The sequence below is a fragment of the Drosophila montana genome, unplaced genomic scaffold (genome assembly GCF_035044405.1).
Source record: "Drosophila montana isolate Dmon_TW-CO22-7 unplaced genomic scaffold, ASM3504440v1 contig_2438_1, whole genome shotgun sequence".
NCBI lineage: Eukaryota > Metazoa > Arthropoda > Insecta > Diptera > Drosophilidae > Drosophila > Drosophila montana.
The window spans coordinates 79,230-96,344 of NW_026997315.1; the positions used below are offsets into that span (position 1 = coordinate 79,230).

The following is a 17,115-nucleotide window of genomic DNA, read 5'->3' on the forward strand; positions in this document are numbered from 1 at the left end:
GGCCAGGGAGGATCGCCCCAGAAAAGGCAAATGTAGTGTTAATAATCAAGGCTGCAAGCTGAAACAACCTTTTTTTTAGTGGTTCGCTTCTTGGTTCCAAGCAAAGGCTCGACTTAAGGTTCGGTTCGGGAACTAACTTAGTAAGGTCGATTTTGGTTCCGATTCGGCCAATTAATCTTGGTTCTTGGTTCCGGATTTAAACCGGTTCGCTTCAAAAACGTTTTCCAGCTTTGTGCATAGTTTGTTTAGAATACTGAAAATGTTCAAAGCGAAAACCGTCTATGCCTGATCAAACAAAAAAAAACTAGAATAAATAGGTACTCAAGTATTTACGTCTAAGCATAATGTATGTGTTTTGCTGCCGGAGTAGCACTACTTACTATATATAACGCTGCTTACCTTAACTCAACGCCTCGTATAATTTTACTATACTATATATACCTTTATATATATATCGGCAATGTCTGCAGACATCAAACATTTAAAGGCATTAAAATAAATTTTAGTAATGCGGCCTTTGCGTAGACTAAACAAAATAAACATATTTCGAACAACTTTTGGAGGTGTTTCGCTGCATTCTCTCCGTGCACTCACTATAAACAAATGAGACGAAAAAGTATCCATACGAAAAAAAAAATACAAAAAGAGAGTAAAACAACATGTGAGATCTGTAGTCGGGGCTGAGCCCGACTAGAATATACCCTGCAACTTTGAGGTTAAAAGGTCAACTTGAGGTTAAAAGGCCAATCTCTCTGATATATTCAGGGAACAAATATGGTATCCGAATATGTATAAATACCAAAACCCAAAGATATAGTTACATAAATGATTTTTTTTTGTGATTTCAAACCTTTATACTAAATTTGACTCTAGCTAGTTGCAATTCTCGAGAAATGGAGAATATCGATAGTTCCCGGAAGACAGCCATAGCTAATTCGTTGATTCTGATCAATATATATATATATTTTTTGGTAAGTCTTCTTCTGTCCGTTACAAACACTTGCAACTCGCTAGTATGCCCCTTTTTGTTACCCATTTTCGATGGGTTCAAGGTATAAAAATAAGGGAAATACGGAAGGGCAGAGGCCCCAGCAACGAGTTTTAATGCATGTCGATGTCGTCGCCAGCGCCGCCGCAGATCAAAGGCAGCCAATGGAGGCACCAGTGCGACGCGGTGTAGGGCATAGGGATAGTGGAATGGGGGGAATGAGGGAAGGGGTGGTAGGAGGGATCGTTTAATTGCACTTGCCGCTTTTTATCTGTGTCCATGTGTTGGTGCCGCTCTGCTTTCAGCTCTGCCCGCAGCTCCGGTTGTCAGTTAACCTGCGCATGTGTAGTTGCCTTTGATGTGTGCCTGGGCTGGAGCTGGGGCTGTGCTGGGTTGGGTTGGGCTATGGGCGCATTTGTTTATGCGCGAGCTATAAAAAACCATAAAATATGCATAAAACGCATAGGCAAAAAGGCATTTGCGTTTGAAGCTGAACAGCAGGCAAGCCACATGGAAATGAATATGAAAATGGAACTCGAAACGAAAACTGAAAATAAAGCGATTAAGTGCAGACGTTGGCAATCGACTGGAAATTGTCGTTGTGCGAATCAAGGAATTCGGTGGGTAGTGAACCACGTCCAGATAAGAGGGTTTCCTGTCAAAAGTTGGATAAAGATGGCAAACTTGGAGAACTTAAAGGGTAATTGAAAGCGGGCAAAAGAATACCAACAATATGGAGTCTATATATAAAACAAGAGGTTCTAGTCGGGAGCTTTCGACTAGGGGATACCCTGAACCCTCTTCTTCCAACAGGCAATAGGTATAAAATTAAAGATACTTGATATATATACTCTTCTAGAAGCTACATGTCAAGTTTGGTAACTCTAGCTCATGTTATTTGCCGAAATTGCTCAAAAAACAGGATTTCGATATCGATTTTTATCGATTACTTAGAAACGGGGCAAGTTATCGAATATCGGAAACAAACTCGATCTGCGCGGGGACTAAGATGACCTACAGCTAAATTTTCAAGTCTCTAGCTATTATAGGTTCTGAGATCCTTGCGTTCATACGTACGGACGGACGGGCAGACGGTTAGATAGACGGACATGGCTAGATCGACTCGTCATATTTCATATTTCTCAAATGTTCCCCGTACTTAGAAGGGAAACTGGCAGAGAAAAACTCAATATATTTTTATTTAAGATAACTATTTCATTAAAATTTGTTTTTTACATCGAGAAACAATTTTATTTCAAATTTATTTTAAGATTTTCATATAATCCATAATCCGCTTTCTTCAAAATCATTTTGAGATTTCTAAATCTGATTAACTCACATTATTCAATATACAATATAAGAATATTTTAAGTATTTCCAAAGGTTACTTTTCATTATTCACTTCTGTTTATAAACTCAAGCATTGGAATACCTTGATGATCTAAACAATTATATTATGACAATTAGTATATTTGTAACTAACAAAGTATATAATTATATTATAACAATTTTGAGCACCGCTTGAGTATTCTGCAAGTGCTTAGGGTAAGTTAGAATGGAATCTCGACGTTTCAGTTCATCTATATCAGATTCGCCATCTTAGACATTGCTCAGGGGAATGTAACTGCTTGGTTTTTTTATGGCATTTTCATTTGCAGCTGAATGGAATTTGTGCTGGGGATTGGGAATGGGTGATGGGGGATTGTCTTGTACTCGTCACTTGGCACATTTCATTGCTTGCCGGCTGCAGCGCTCATAAAAAGTACATAAAAAACTGTTGAGCATTGCCGCATCGTGTGCTTTATGGGTACGCCAAGTGGGCAGCGAATGTACGGCCGTAAAATGTTCCAAGCGATACATGAGATTTACGATAGAATTCCCAAACTCCGCGCCATAACCATTCAAGTGGAATTTTCGGTTGCACTATAAAATGGGGGCTCTATGAGAGCTATAAAATATTTATTCTACTAAAAAAATAACTGTACATGAATATATATACACACAGATACACACAAATATAAATATAAATATAAATATAGATATATGTATATATATAGATAAATATAAATACAAATAGATTTAGAGGTAAGGGCTTCACACGTTCAACAAACAAATGGGATTAACATATGTGGAATGGCCAGTGGAGACCAGCCAAAAGAGATCATTGAAAGTGGCAAACTGGAGAGCCAAATTCCACTGCCATATCCTAAACAATATCATCGGCCACCTGCGACTCCTGCTCCAGTATGGTGCTCTCGCGCAATTTGCTCTTCAGGTTCTTGCTGGAGTTCGCCTCGGTCAGGCAGGGCTCATGCTCGGCATGCTCATGACCATCAACATCGGCATCGGCGTCTGCTGCTGCATGCGCCGCATCATCCAGCTGCACCTTGCCCATGTGGCGACGATAGCGATACCACAATTTCAGGCCCAGTACGAGCACAAAGTAGAGAAATGCCAGGCAAATGATTACGATTATAATGCGCGTCACAATTGAATTCGAGGCAGACTTATTGCTCCTGACCACCAGCAGCACCTCCTCCCGCTTGAAGCCCGCACTGCTGCCAATGGTGCAGCCATATCGTCCCTCATCCTCCGCCTGCACATTGTGTATCTCCAGTGTGCCGTTCTCCAGCAGACGAAAGCGTGCCGGATCTGTGTTGTTCTCGTTCAGATAGGCCAAATCCTTGTCCCACTGTATCGTTGGCTTGGGCTCTCCCGTAGCCTGACAGTGCATGACGGCGACATCCGCTTCGCCCACCTCAATGGGCCCCACGGGCGGCACACTGAACCTGGGCGCCACCACCACATTGATGGACACTGTGGCACTTATCTGACCCTGACTATTCGTCGCAAAGCAGGTATACTGACCCCGCTGCTCATTGGCAACGCCGCGAAATATCAGCGTGCCATTGTGGTCCGTTACATTTGCCGGCAGTGGCAATTGTGTTTCCTAAAGGAAGATGTCAGGGCTATAGTTGGCTTTAACTTACGTCTATGTGTAGCCTCTTCACTTACCCGCATCCATTTGACTTGGGGCACCGGCGTGCCCTGCGCCTTGCAATGCACCTTGCTAACGCTGCCCAGTTCCAGATTTTTCGATGTCGGCTGCGGCATAAATTTCAACTGCTCGATCACCTCCAGTGTGCCGCTGCCCGAGCTGACCGCCGATTGCCCCTCCACAAGCAACTGGCATTGATAGACGCCCGCATCGCTGGCCAAAACGCTGGCAAAGTGCAGCGAGCCGGTCTCCTTGTTGAGCGTGAGACGCGCATCCTCCCTCAGCAATGTCTCCAGCTGCGGCTCGCTGGTGGTGCTGCTTGCCTGGCCCAGCTCCACCAGGCGCAAGGTTTTGCCATCTTTGCGCCAGCGCAACGTGACGCTGTTGCTCTGCCTGAGCAAATCCGGCAGCTGATAGACGCAGGGGATTTGGAGCACGCTCTGCTCCTTAACGGTCAGCCACCCCTTGGGGCCCTGCGTGATGCTGACATCCGTTGGTGGCGCTGGCGATGCTGTAAGATACACGGTTAAGTTGTTGCAACATTCGGTGGCAAGCAATGTTAACTCACCGCGCAGGCAGCTGCAAGCGCAGAAGATCAGAGCGTAGCCCAGGAACAGCCGTCTCACGTTTATCTGTGACTTCATCATGGTGCGACTTGAAGAATTTCTTTGATTTTGCGTTCTCCTTTTTCTTTATTCTTTTTTTTTGTTTAATTCTCTTTTGAGGTTCGCAAAAAAAGAACAACAAAAAAATTTTAAAAAAAACCGGTGTGCGGGCCTTCTCTTTATAATTTGTGTAGCAGGAATTTTTCCGTTTCCGCCCGTTTCGTTTTCAATTTTCCACAGCGCAGCTTCAGTTCATTTCACTTGGCACAGTGGCGGCCAAACTGCCGCTTAATGTTTATTTTTATGTTACGCACACGCGTCACGCTTAATTATCCTGCTGCATAGTCCGTAACCCAGGGGCAGAGTATATTCCAGCCGATAACCTCATGCGTTCGCATTCAAAATTGAACTGACGCCGCAACGAGCTAATTTAAGGCTGCCAGGCGGCACGAGCCGGTCGACGCATGCGTTTTTAACTGTACCCAGTATTTACCAGTATTCTGTAGACTACTACTACGCGGCGAATGGAACTCTGCGCAGCACTACGTTTTATGCTCCTATCGAGCAGTGTTCACTATTGAATTTACACCTTATATTATGTTTTATTTTTAAACAGTCAAACAGACATCCATGACGCAATTCTTTCTTCTTTATAATACTCAGTTATGACATTGATTTTGTTAGGCTTCTACTTATTCAGTTCTTTAATATGCGATATATTTTGATTATAACAAGCTACACTAGTTAATAAAAAGAATCTATTGCTTATAAATATATGTAGGATTATACAGTCTAAAATTGAGGTATATTTGCTACACGACTATAAACAGATTGCCGTTTGGCCACTCGGAAGGGACATCGTGTCATCATTTTGTAGACAATGGCACTGCACAGCACAAATAGGCCCCAAAACACATATGTGAAGAGCAGTATAAAGCGATTGGGGTGCCACAGGACCGTGTAACTTAGATTATAATTTTCTAAAAAAGATGCAAATAAGTTGAATGCTGTCCCCTTTTAGGTCGTCACACACTCACCTAGCACCGCATACCCCATGCCAATCTTGGATTTACCCATACGATACGAGCATGTTGGCACCATAATCTCCAGGTAGCTGTGCTCCTGTTCCTTGAGCGCTTTCAGATCAAAATGCCGCACGGCATTCTCATAAAAATTAATTACTTTTGTCGACGGGTATATAAATATGCGCGATTCGTGCCAGTGACCAGAAAAAATAATATGTGGATCCAAATCGCTAATAACGGCGCGTAACAGCGGCCCACCGCCAATAAGCAGTGGTGCATGGGTGACTCCAATGCGTAGACGTTCGGCATTGTGCTCCTTATCTGGATTTGTGAAATCCAATAGCATGCGATTGATCTTGAAGAAACGTAAATGATTGTCATAGTCAAACAGATCCTCGCTCATAAAGTGATTTTCAAAACGTCGCTGATTTGAGTTGGAAATGTAGTCGCCATTGTCGCCGCCAATGTCGTTATCACCAGGGACATGAACACGCTGAAAGTAGGCAGAAATCATGCGAAACTAAGTATATACATCGGTTGAGTAGGGAATAAATGCAGGCAATTGATCACATACATTTGTTAGCTTCTTATTCCTATAGATACGCTTGAAGCGCTGCACATATTGCTTGTATTCCTGAGCGGTAGCTATGTTACCCTCGTCGAGCAAATCACCTAGAAATACTATAATGTGAGGTTGTGTAAAGGATACGGCACGATCAAAGGATTTCTGTAGATAACGATCCAAGTCGTAACGCGCAAGCGGGCTGTGCGATGAACGATCGTAGGAGGTGCCTAGGATTTGTGGATCTGCAATAAGCAGCAGACGTGTGCAGTTTTCTACAAGAAATCACGGAATAGGTCACTCATTAATGTTGTTGAACCGTTTTAAAGATCTTACCCAGCTTGCAATCGATTGGGTTCCAGCTGGACTGCGCTATATAGTAAATAAGTACTTCATTGAAAAACATGAGCAGCAGCGTCAGCACAACAAAGCCACGACACACTAATCTGCAAGATATTAGGTTACTGTTATACTGTTATACTTGTACGTATTTGTTGCAAGACACTTGTCTTAGACATGTTTTTACCTATTGACTACGCGCAAAGAAGCCATAATCATGCTGGGCGTTGGGCTTCTTTGCTTGATTAATTAGGCGCTGCATATAATTTTAGCAGATTGTAGGGCATTCCTTGCAACATGGCGTTACCTGCGTATGTCTATATTTAAAAATGCATATGCAGAATTTACGTAAGTTTTGCGTTGAATATGTTTCAACTTGAGAGACGACGCTGGCACCTCATGCAACTGACAACTGGTTCGCTTGCGTTGGGGGACAAGCACACTCGGCGCTGTAGTGCCTAATTAAATTAAAAAGTATTAGAAGGGCTGTGGCTGATTATTAGAGCAACACAGCGAGTGCACTTACCACAGCCCAGCCGGTTGGATACTTTGTTGATTTCCACTTGGCGACTCTGGTGGCCATGCGCACCTATTGGTTGTCATGAGAGCGTGTTTTGCTGGCAGTTTGAAATTTAAATACGAGCAACGCCGTTAGAGGCTGTGCCGTAAGCGCTAACGGTCGGCGCATTTAAACTTTGCATTATCATTCTCAGATCACACAGATAAGAAAAACATTTGCATATAGCGTTCGGACAGCTGTTAATGAAAATACAGCATGTTAACGCGAATCGGAGTAAACGAAGTATGTAAGCGCAAATTTGAGGCAAGCTATGGAAATGCAACTCGACTGGCATGGTTGCTGGCCATCAGCCACATTTCACACCGTCTGGCCACACTGTGCAGAAGAGTAATGGCGTGCCATTCCGCACAAAAAGTGCGCTGTTGAAATTTTTCTTGCTGACAACAAACGCATCATAATTTACAGCTGAAATAATACAAATAGTTGAAAATGACAACATAGTGTGCATAAAAAGTGTTTGTATGGTGTATTTTCGGATAAAACTAAGCGTGCTTGTGCTTTAAAAGTTCGGCATCGACTAATAGAATTTGGCGATTTTTTACCGCTGGCTGCTGCTCTTAGATTGTGAAAAGTAAGACCAGCTCTCCGTAAAATTTGCAGCTGCAAAATGAATCTAATTTGCATGAAAAACTCTGAAAATGCCATATAGTGTACGGCTTGCAAAAAACTTTTCTTTTGATATTTTGATATTAATGTGCAAAAGAAAACTTCCATTATTTGTGTCTCAAGTTGTTAGTAGTTTGCATATATATATATATATATATAAATGTGTTGTGTGTGTGTGGCACAAGCGAGTGGCTTGGCAATGCTGCCGCCCGCTGTAACCGTTGATTTGGCAATGCTGCCGCGCTGCTTTGGCGCTGCAGTGGCTTTTTTTTTTTTTTTTTTTTTTTTTAGCAACTTGAGGGTCACGCTTGTTTTTGTTTTTTTTTTAATACTTTGAATATATCTCTTCTATTATTATCATAGGGAATGCACTTAGCACGCGTCGCTCTTGATTTTAATTTTTGTCTTGTTTTGCCTTCATTGTTTACATTTACAGTTGCATATTGTCTACAGGTAAGAGCGTGACGAGGGAGAGAGAGAACTTTTAGCAGCAGCTAACAATGGCGGACATTGTTTATCCCAACGGCTGTCGGCCGTTGGTTGAGGATCTGGGCACAGATGAGCTTATACGCCGCCTTAAGGTATGTGCAAATATAGTTCTATTCCTAATAAAATTAATCAACTAATGTTATTCCCCGCAGACACTGGCCAATGTGCTGCAGACAATGGATCAAGATGACAATTTGCATCAGCAGTATATACCTCTAGCCTTGCACCTACTCGATGATTTTTTTATGCAGCATCAGTCGCGGGATGTCCAATTGCTGATTGCATGCTGCATAGCGGATGTGTTGCGCGTTTATGCGCCCGAAGCGCCCTACAAGGAGCAGGATCAAATCAAAGCGATTTTTAAGTTTTTCATCAAGCAACTCCATGGTCTGAAGGATCCGCGTGATCCCTCGTTCAAGCGTTATTTTTACTTGCTAGAAAACCTGGCCTTTGTCAAGTCATTTAACATGTGCTTCGAGCTGGAGGACTGCCAGGAAATATTTCATGAGCTCTTTAGCACCGTTTTTAAGATCATCAAGTAAGAACGGTTTGCAATTATTGCGTTGTTAATAATTATTATGACACAAATATTTATAATTGTAGTGATCAGCACAGCGTGAAAGTGAAGAACTTTTTCCTTGATGTGCTGAGTCCGCTGATAACCGAGGCAGATAATTTGTCTGTCGAACTTTTGGATCTTATACTTATCAACATTGTGGAGCCAAACAAGTCGACCAACAAGTATGCCCACGAGCTGACGGAGCAGCTTTTGGTCAAAACGGGCGATGCCTTCGAGGCAACCATCAAATTGGTTAGCAAATATTTATTATCAGATCTACAAATTAAGTTTTTATAATATGATTTTTTACTTAGTTCTTCAATCGTTCGTTGGTCATGGACAAGCCGAATAACAAGCTTGCCATTACGAGCAAGATTTATGATATCATCTATGAGCTTAACCAAATCAACAGCGACCTGCTGGTTTCGGTGCTGCCGCAGCTGGAAAATAAGCTTCTCTCCACCGACGACGCCGAGCGATTGAGTAAGTGGTGATGCATATTCATATAATTATAGTTTGTATTTGTTTAATTTGACCAAACGTTTTGTTATTTCGTCAATCCATATGAAAATCTGCTGGTTAATATTTGCCTATGATATGACCTTGACAGAGTTGGTCTTAAAGTTTTTATCAATTCTCTCTAATCACATATGCTTGATATTTGATGAAAAACTAATTATTCTTTTGCCCTCTTTGAATAGGAGCCACAACACTGCTGGCACGCATGTTTTCTGAGAAGGACTCACAATTGTCAAAGAAGTATCCATCGCTTTTGCGTACGTTTTTTGGTCGATTTTGTGACATTACTGAGCCTGTGCGCGTTAAATGCGTTCAATCTTCAATGCATTTTCTACTCAATCATCCGCACCTGCAGTCTGAAATAACCGAAAAGCTCCGCATGCGTCATCACGATCTGGACGAGCTGGTGCGCCATGAGGTTGTGATGGCCATTGTGGAAACAGGGAAACGAAATTTTGACATTGTTGTCAAATCGCCGGAACTATTAGAAATTGTGCGCGAACGCACAATGGACAAGAAATACAAAATACGTCGTGATGCTATGAACGGACTGGGCTACATCTACAAGCGCGCAATTTGCGAGCCAAACGACTTAAGTTCAGAGGTGAAACAGCAGGTGGATTGGATAAAGAACAAAATCATGCATGGCTACTATAAGCTTTGCCTTGAGGACAAACTATTGGTGGAGCGGCTGCTCATCACCTGTCTGGTGCCGTATAAACTGGCGCCTGAGGAGCGAATGAAGAAGCTGTATCATCTGTTGGGTGATTTGGATACAAATGCGACCAAAGCGTTTGTCGAGCTTCAAAAAAATCAGATGAAATCACGCCACACGGTTAGCGATTGGATAAAGTTGCATCACTCCAAGGAATTTACACCACGCGTGCTCAGCCAATTGGCCGCCAAACAGGCCAATATTGCCAAGTAAGATCAGATATCTACATGTTTATTGGAAGAACTCTAAATAACATATTAAATCCTTGTTTTAGATTGCTGCCGGATCCGTTGAAGGCTAGTGAGTTTATCACACAGTTCAGTCAACATCTGCGCAAGGATGCGCAGCTGCTACGCTGCATAAACATTGTTCTCAAACGCGATGTCAGTTGTCGCGAGTGCGCCGACACAATGAGCGTGCTGCTCAAAAAACTAGGCGCTCATGTTATGACTAATCTTTACTATAACACAGTCAAGATGCTCATCGAACGAGTGGCGTCCGTCATGGTGGACAAGGAGTCAATTGGAGTGCTGATCGGGTAAGTCGACTAATAGGTAACGAACCTGTGTACCCACATTTATCGAAAGCCCAATTCCTTCTTTAATGACTCTGTTTTTTGCAGCTTAATCGAGCAGTGCATTCAGGGCGGTGAAATTTGCAACGAGATTGGAATACCATCACACGAAGCAGGCGAACGCGGCCTAAAGTTGTTAAGCGTAAGTAGAGTGCAAATTGAAGCAATATACGGCGTCCTCAGAACTTTAGCTTTTGGTATTTTTTTCAGATGCTATCTTATGTCTTTTCGGCCCATTTCTTTACGGATACCTCACTGCGACATCTAATTGCGCTACTAAGTTATGAGTACGAATATGTGGCACCGTTGGTGCTGAAAACGCTGACGCATTTAGGTCGTTATCAGCCGCTTATCGACGATGCCAATCCGGCTATACTGAATGAACTGGCGCCCATCTGCAAGGACTTTGCGCTAATGGGTACGCCCAAGCAGGCAAAACATGCGGTGCGCTGTATATTTGTCAATAGTCAATCGTCATCGACGGCCACGACGGATGGCGGCGGCAGTGCCTCAACTACAACCCAAACGGTGCATCCCATTTTCAATGAGATCATTGAGGAACTGAGGGTTAAACTCGCACCCAATTGTGAATATCAACGCACCAAGATTGTCACATTGGGACACATCGCGCTCAACATGCCGCAGGCATTCCTAACACCCATAAAGAACATGATTGCCCGTCGAATTGTCAAAGAGCTTCTCATACAGGAAGTTCCGGCGCAACGCGAACACGAACTGCCTGAAAGCGATTGGTGCGAGCAGGATGAGCTGCCGCCCGATACACTCTGCAAGCTGGATGCTCTTAAGACAATGGCGCGTTGGCTACTTGGCTTACGTTCAGATGAGCATGCAGCGCAGAAAACTTTCCGCATGCTTGCAGCCTTTGTTAATCAGCGCGGCGATTTGCTTGCCCAGAATCGACTGTGTGGTGCCGAGAAGTCCTGGTTGCGTCTCGGCGCAGCCTGCGCAATGCTCAAGGTGTGTGAACAGAAGGGTGTTGGCGATCAATATAGTGCCGAGCAGTATTTACAGCTTTCCCAACTAATGGTGAGTACATATAGCAAATTACACGATTATACGTTGAAGTCTGTATCTTAATGCAGGAGGATCCGGTGCTGGAAGTGCGTGAGATATTTGCTCGAAAATTGCATAAGGGCTTGGGCAGGAGTCTACCGCGCAATTGCTTACCCTTGGACTTTATGGGTTACTATGTGCTTAGCGGCAAGGAGACCAATAGAAAGTACGTAGTCGACTTTGAATATAATTCCAATTACTATCTATCTTTATTTTTACTATACACAGATTGCAAGACCAGGTGCGACATTATGTGGAAGCGGATGTGAATAAACGACGGGAATATCTTAAGACTGTGGCCATGACGTGTGAGTTGTAGTGAATACCGTAGCAAAGAAAAGTAAACGAAAGACTTTTATATTATATAGCACCGGACAGCTCTACGGAATCGCAGTCGCTGCATATTTTACCTGACTACATGCTGGCCTTTGCCATCCCGGTGCTGGTGCACGATCCCAGCTTCACGAGCCACGAGGACTATGTGCAGCTGCGCAAGATGGAAAAGTGTTTGCGTTTCATACTGGAACCGCTGATGGCGAAACGCGAGTCATTTGTCTATGGCTTCTACAAACAGTTGCTGCAGCTGATCAAACAGCGCGAGTATAGCCAGAGCACGGACAAGGATAGAATGCAAAATAACTATGTATGTATTTATTATTATATGGCAACATCTGTGGCAACACTTGTAATTTTGCTTCTGTTTAAATAGAAAATGTGGGCGCTCTGTGATCTCGCCATGCACATAATCGATGCTAAAGTTGGTCAATGTGATGGCAATTCGAGCGCATTCTCAATGCCACTGGCGCTGCCTGAAATGTACTATAAACTGCCCGCCGTTGCAAATTTCCAGAATAATGAAATCTATATACCGTTGGACGTATACACCCTGGGCGCGAAGACAAGTAAAGCCTCTGCGACGACGACAACGGCTACGTCACATGCAACTGCTGCTGGTTCTAAACGGGCTGCAGCGTTGGCAATTATGGATGATGACAATTCACAGGTAAATTGACACGGCTTGCCATTTACAATTTGTTTGTAATTGCTTAAATTGTTTGTAGGAAAACAATCTATTTGATAACATACGTGCCGCAGACACAACGGAGCCAATGACTAAGCGAACGCGCGGCGGTGCCGCAGCGCCCGCCAAATCGTAGAGAAGAATGCGGCTACTTGTTAGTTTAGTGTTAGTCTAGGCCCTAAGTTAACTAAATATTTAAGACGTAGATGGGTACTACGATTAGAACACACACACAAACAAACAAACAAACACACACACACGGACCAACAAGAAACCCTCAACCGACAGACAATTGCATCCTTGAAATTATTGTAACCTCTGTTGTGTGTGGATGGATGTAACAAACAGACCAACCAACATGGCAACATAAAAATCTCTGATAGTGTCGCCTAATTTGTTAATTTTAGTTGTAATTTTGAAAGAGCATAGTTTTACCTCTATTAATATTATTTTATTATATATTTTAATTGTGTACTGTTTCGTATTATGCTCCTTCCTCCGGCTTGTTTCATTTTAAACCTTTTCCATTATTTTGAAAGAAATTATTTTTAGATATATAACACAAATTTATCGAATAAAAACTAAATAAAAGAAGTTAGAATGCGAATTAGTTAAAAAGTATGCCCCGACGTAAAGTAACAAAGCCTTATTAAGAAGAAATTAATATTAACTTTTCTATGAACGCAGTTAAAATTTAGTTAATATAAAATGCGTGATTAATCATAATATTCTTATAAAACATAAAAACATACATATTCATAAAATACAGAGAATACATTCAAAATGTATTAAAACAATTGAAGAACATTGTTGTAAGCGTAATGAAATAACATTAATATTTGGAGAAAAGAAAAAAAAAATTGTACATTTAACTATTATTACTGTTTTTCAAATACAAATAATTATTTTAAAAAAAGTAATTATAAATAAAATGGTCCAAAAAACAATTCAAATTTATGAGCTACGCGCGCAACAAATCTAAAATACTACGGTAGCACTGCGCTACGGGGTGTTGCCACTATGCGCACGCAGCTTGGCAACGCTTCAATTGCATTTGTATCGGCAGCGGGGGTGCGTCGTTTGTGTTTGTTTTTCTTTTTTATTTTTGGTAAAATTTAATTAAACTGTATGAAAAGTGAATAAATGTGCATATAAAAAGACCCAGAAAGGGCTGTACCATAAAGTGAAGGACTTACTATGCAGCCAGCATTGGTCATGCAGTCGCTGCAAGAAACTCAGTCATTTTTAGCTGAGAGTGACGTCACACGGCAGCGAATCGACGTCAAGTCAGGCACAAGCCCATCCGCTGCTATCAGTATGGAAACCAACGTGCAGCCGAACAGGCAGCAGCAGCGCATATACACCTCAACCCCCATAAACGAATTCAACAAGCAACGAAAATCGCAGCAACGCAACGACGCCATTGGTTTTTTTGATTTGGCCAAAGCAACAACAAAACGTTACATTTGCGTGGGCGGTGGCGGTGCTGCTAGTGTCAAGGGGCAGGAGCCGACCTTTGATGTGCGCCTGAAAGCTCTAATTTTGTTATTTGGCATTATAATTATCGGGTACAGAATCATCACTTTAACAAGTGAGTACATTCATGCAGCATTCATCAAGGCTGCACTTGTGTTTTTGTTTTGTTGTTGTTTACAAAGTGGCTTAAAAATAGCAGAATGCGCATATGTAGATGTATACGGGCAATGGCAAATTGTATGATCTCATGCCCATTTTCATTCTCATTGCTTTTGTGTTTCACCTTCGTATTGCGCCTTTCCAGCGCTCTCCTCAGTCACTCAAACAACCCCCCCCCCCTCTCTCCCCCCACTCCTTTAAATGCTCTAAGCATCTAAATAAAGACTCACCAATTGACTGTTGCGCATTTTGTTAGTAGCCAACAGCCAATTCTCATTTGCATACGCAAGGCTGAAAGCCATCAGCGATATTTGACTAATTGCTAAAAAATCATCTTTTAGGCTTTGTTTACATATGTATATACATATCTAAGTATGTGTTAGCTACATACAAACATGTCAAGTTCTTTTTTATATTGTGAGTGACTTAACGGTATTTTGAACTCAACCGCGTCACGCGACCGAAAACGCACAGTGGAAGAAGTTTGGATTGCATTGACGTAAAATTGAACTTATTTATTAGCAGTAATATATTTTTAATTAAATTGATTAATCATAATAATGAATGTTTCTTATCTTAACGCAACAGTATGTCTTTTCACAATCTTGAGCTTTTTTATAAATTGAGTTACTTTATATATTTATTATGATGTCCCACTGTGCAGTACTTGAGTAGGCGTCAGAACTGGTCGAGCTAAGAGTTTTCCTCAATATTTTCTGCCTGCTTTCGCAATTGGCGAGTGAATAGCAGATGTGAGAAACAAATTTGTTTGTTTTTTTTTTGTGCGTTTATCGTGCTGCTGATACAAGCCAATATCAAATCGCTGACCTTGGCGAGCGTGTCTATTAATAACTTATTTCCAATTGCCGCCCACAGTGCCCTACATCAACGGCAGCAACGTACAGCAGCTGAGCAGCTATGTGCAGGCACAGCTGAGCGCTGCCTTGGACTGGTCGGAGCAGCACCAAATGCGCTCCAAGCTGAGCCCATTGCTGTGGGGCGTTATTGTGTCTGTTTTTTGCTATGCCATTGTTTACTTGGACAGCGCTGTGCCAGGCGTTATTCCACCAGCGCCCTTCTCGCCTCGCTCTAAACAGCGGTAAGATTAAGCGGCGGAAGCAGCTAAATAAATATGGTACATAGGTTTTTCTAACGAACTTTGCTTTTGCAGATCTCGTCTAAGGAGCTCAGCTGTGCAGCTGAACTATTGGTGCGCGCTGGGCGCGGGAATAATGGTTACATTTCTCATGTATGTGGATGTGTAATTGCACGTTGCAGTTACACCGAGCATTTCCTTAAGTCAAATATGGCAGCAGTATTAGTATATAACTCAGTCCCGATTTAATAATCGTAAACTCCCCCTTTCCACAAATTAGGGATTAATTTATTTTTTTTTATTTATATGAAGCATTATATATGTATACATATATATAATTATATATTTGTAACTGTGCAATGCTCCTAAAGCAAAACCTAACAGCGTTGTATTTATAAACGAATTTTGTAGAAGCTAAAGAAGCTAAACGGCCAATTTAAAGGCGCGTTTAAATCTATCAACTTATCAGCTAGGTAAATAAATTAAACTAAATGAATTATATTATACTAATAATATTTATATATGCAAAAGTGTAAAACCTATGTGAGAGTACAAAATGAAAAATGTGTAAAACAAATTCTGTTTATAGATACTAAGCAGATTAAATAGTTACGAGTACTAAAAAGAAAATTTGATTTTTTTGCCATTCAAAAATTATAAAGTTAGACTTAAATTGTATATTAAAAGAACTAACTAAAAGCTACTACTAGAATGTTGCATTAATATATATGAATTTACGTTCTCTATGCGCGTAAAATTCTGTTGCCAATCGGCGATGCTTACCTGTGAAACGCTGAAGGTATTTAAACGGTTCTCGCCTATGAAACGGCCCACAACATTCACATAACAACCTATTGCATACAGGAATATTAGAAAATAGGGCTTAAGTATATTACAAATGTTTACCAATTGTCAAGTATTTTAGTTCATCTTCAAAATCATAGAAAATGGCCTGCAATATTGGGCCTTTATCCTCGTTGCGCAGCAGCAGTGTTCGGTCGCCTCGCTTGCCCGGAATAACGCGCAAAAGCTTACCTGTTGAACATTTAAAAAACTTTATATAGTCTGAAAAATGTTTAAATATTAACAGCCTACCATAGGCACTCCAAAGTGCATTCAAATGAGGCTGCTTTCGACGCATTTTAATGCAAAAGTCCACACGGCCAATTAAGCTCAATAAATTACGTCCCGGCTTGGACATTGGTGAAGTTGGCAACGCTGCCAGCGGCTCAACTTTGAGCATTGGACGTGCGCCGTTTTGGGCATAGCCAAAACTTTTATTGAGCCCTTTCGGAGCAGGCATATAGACAAACTCGTGCTTGGGCTTAACTTTCAGTGGTTCTTCAACAAATCCGGAAAATATAAGCTTGTTTTCTTTTTGGCAAAGGCTCAATTTGGTTTGCTTCAGCTGACTTCCAGTTTTTCGCAGCAATCCAGAGGCAGTTTCAAAACTGCGATTGACAAACATTTGTCCGTTTGCCATTAGCTCGGCTTTGAATTTTTGCTGGGTGTTGGTGGCCAGGCTGTTACTTTTTTTGGCTGCACATAAGTTTTATTAAATATAATCATGACACAATATCTTTTACTTACTTTTATGGGTGAACATTTTGCATTGGAAAAATGACAGTTACACAGTAAAATAGACTTTGGCGCCAAGGTGACCGTATTTGTTGTTATAGGTTCTAATGTTAATATTTTCTGCATCCCTGCATGTTTTGGTAATTTTTCGA

The 17,115-nt window shown here is 41.7% G+C and overlaps 5 protein-coding genes across 7 annotated transcripts; 2 read left to right on the plus strand and 3 right to left on the minus strand.

Moving 5' to 3' along the window:
* Positions 1-3,057: 3,057 nt before the first annotated feature.
* On the minus strand, positions 3,058-4,711 carry otk2 (off-track2). The gene is made up of 3 exons (XM_064682089.1): positions 4,555-4,711; positions 4,004-4,497; positions 3,058-3,938 (listed from the first exon to the last, which is right to left on the minus strand). Exons 1-3 carry the CDS (start codon positions 4,631-4,633, stop codon positions 3,195-3,197), a joined length of 1,317 nt encoding a protein of 438 aa, XP_064538159.1. The 5' UTR covers positions 4,634-4,711; the 3' UTR covers positions 3,058-3,194.
* A 557-nt stretch (positions 4,712-5,268) lies between these two features.
* Mppe (Metallophosphoesterase) lies at positions 5,269-7,352 on the minus strand. 2 transcript variants are annotated; one of them, XM_064682091.1, is made up of 6 exons: positions 7,044-7,352; positions 6,705-6,975; positions 6,515-6,624; positions 6,191-6,453; positions 5,629-6,136; positions 5,269-5,571 (listed from the first exon to the last, which is right to left on the minus strand). In XM_064682091.1, the coding sequence occupies exons 2-6, from the start codon at positions 6,734-6,736 to the stop codon at positions 5,384-5,386; spliced, it is 1,101 nt and encodes a 366-aa protein (XP_064538161.1). In that variant the 5' UTR covers positions 6,737-6,975; positions 7,044-7,352; the 3' UTR covers positions 5,269-5,383. The 2 variants fall into 2 exon arrangements, with proteins under 2 accessions (XP_064538161.1, XP_064538162.1); XM_064682092.1 differs by having other exon boundaries at positions 5,274-5,571; positions 5,629-6,109; positions 7,044-7,314.
* Positions 7,353-7,428: 76 nt separating this feature from the next.
* On the plus strand, positions 7,429-13,121 carry pds5 (cohesin associated factor B pds5). Of its 2 annotated transcripts, none has more exons than XM_064682087.1 (14): positions 7,429-7,668; positions 8,140-8,284; positions 8,345-8,730; positions 8,796-9,003; positions 9,066-9,234; positions 9,453-10,194; positions 10,260-10,523; positions 10,608-10,701; positions 10,770-11,606; positions 11,663-11,799; positions 11,862-11,941; positions 12,002-12,276; positions 12,343-12,636; positions 12,695-13,121. In XM_064682087.1, exons 2-14 carry the CDS (start codon positions 8,204-8,206, stop codon positions 12,788-12,790), a joined length of 3,663 nt encoding a protein of 1,220 aa, XP_064538157.1. In that variant the 5' UTR covers positions 7,429-7,668; positions 8,140-8,203; the 3' UTR covers positions 12,791-13,121. The 2 variants fall into 2 exon arrangements, with proteins under 2 accessions (XP_064538157.1, XP_064538158.1); XM_064682088.1 differs by having other exon boundaries at positions 8,157-8,284.
* Positions 13,122-13,776: 655 nt separating this feature from the next.
* On the plus strand, positions 13,777-15,761 carry LOC135428242 (uncharacterized). The gene is made up of 3 exons (XM_064682094.1): positions 13,777-14,245; positions 15,166-15,388; positions 15,461-15,761. The coding sequence occupies exons 1-3, from the start codon at positions 13,852-13,854 to the stop codon at positions 15,552-15,554; spliced, it is 711 nt and encodes a 236-aa protein (XP_064538164.1). The 5' UTR covers positions 13,777-13,851; the 3' UTR covers positions 15,555-15,761.
* LOC135428241 (uncharacterized) lies at positions 15,714-17,083 on the minus strand. The gene is made up of 4 exons (XM_064682093.1): positions 16,976-17,083; positions 16,481-16,924; positions 16,292-16,420; positions 15,714-16,236 (listed from the first exon to the last, which is right to left on the minus strand). The coding sequence occupies exons 1-4, from the start codon at positions 16,989-16,991 to the stop codon at positions 16,079-16,081; spliced, it is 747 nt and encodes a 248-aa protein (XP_064538163.1). The 5' UTR covers positions 16,992-17,083; the 3' UTR covers positions 15,714-16,078.
* Between the last annotated feature and the right edge of the window lie 32 nt (positions 17,084-17,115).

Coding starts and splice junctions, on each gene's coding strand:
- otk2 (XM_064682089.1), bottom strand. CDS start 4,633: ATGATGAAGTCACAGATAAACGTGAGACGGCTGTTCCTGGGCTACGCT. Junction 4,498..4,554: donor CGCTTGCAGCTGCCTGCGCG/GTGAGTTAACAT, acceptor TGTATCTTACAG/CATCGCCAGCGCCACCAACG. Junction 3,939..4,003: donor CCCAAGTCAAATGGATGCGG/GTAAGTGAAGAG, acceptor ATCTTCCTTTAG/GAAACACAATTGCCACTGCC.
- Mppe (XM_064682091.1), bottom strand. CDS start 6,736: ATGATTATGGCTTCTTTGCGCGTAGTCAATAG. Junction 6,137..6,190: donor GGAATAAGAAGCTAACAAAT/GTATGTGATCAA, acceptor GTATATACTTAG/TTTCGCATGATTTCTGCCTA. Junction 5,572..5,628: donor CATGGGGTATGCGGTGCTAG/GTGAGTGTGTGA, acceptor CATCTTTTTTAG/AAAATTATAATCTAAGTTAC.
- pds5 (XM_064682087.1), top strand. CDS start 8,204: ATGGCGGACATTGTTTATCCCAACGGCTGTCGGCCGTTGGTTGAGGAT. Junction 10,524..10,607: donor TCAATTGGAGTGCTGATCGG/GTAAGTCGACTA, acceptor TGTTTTTTGCAG/CTTAATCGAGCAGTGCATTC. Junction 12,637..12,694: donor TGGATGATGACAATTCACAG/GTAAATTGACAC, acceptor AATTGTTTGTAG/GAAAACAATCTATTTGATAA.
- LOC135428242 (XM_064682094.1), top strand. CDS start 13,852: ATGCAGCCAGCATTGGTCATGCAGTCGCTGCAAGAAACTCAGTCATTT. Junction 14,246..15,165: donor CAGAATCATCACTTTAACAA/GTGAGTACATTC, acceptor TGCCGCCCACAG/TGCCCTACATCAACGGCAGC. Junction 15,389..15,460: donor TCGCCTCGCTCTAAACAGCG/GTAAGATTAAGC, acceptor TTGCTTTTGCAG/ATCTCGTCTAAGGAGCTCAG.
- LOC135428241 (XM_064682093.1), bottom strand. Junction 16,421..16,480: donor TGCACTTTGGAGTGCCTATG/GTAGGCTGTTAA, acceptor AATGTTCAACAG/GTAAGCTTTTGCGCGTTATT. Junction 16,237..16,291: donor ACTAAAATACTTGACAATTG/GTAAACATTTGT, acceptor TGTATGCAATAG/GTTGTTATGTGAATGTTGTG.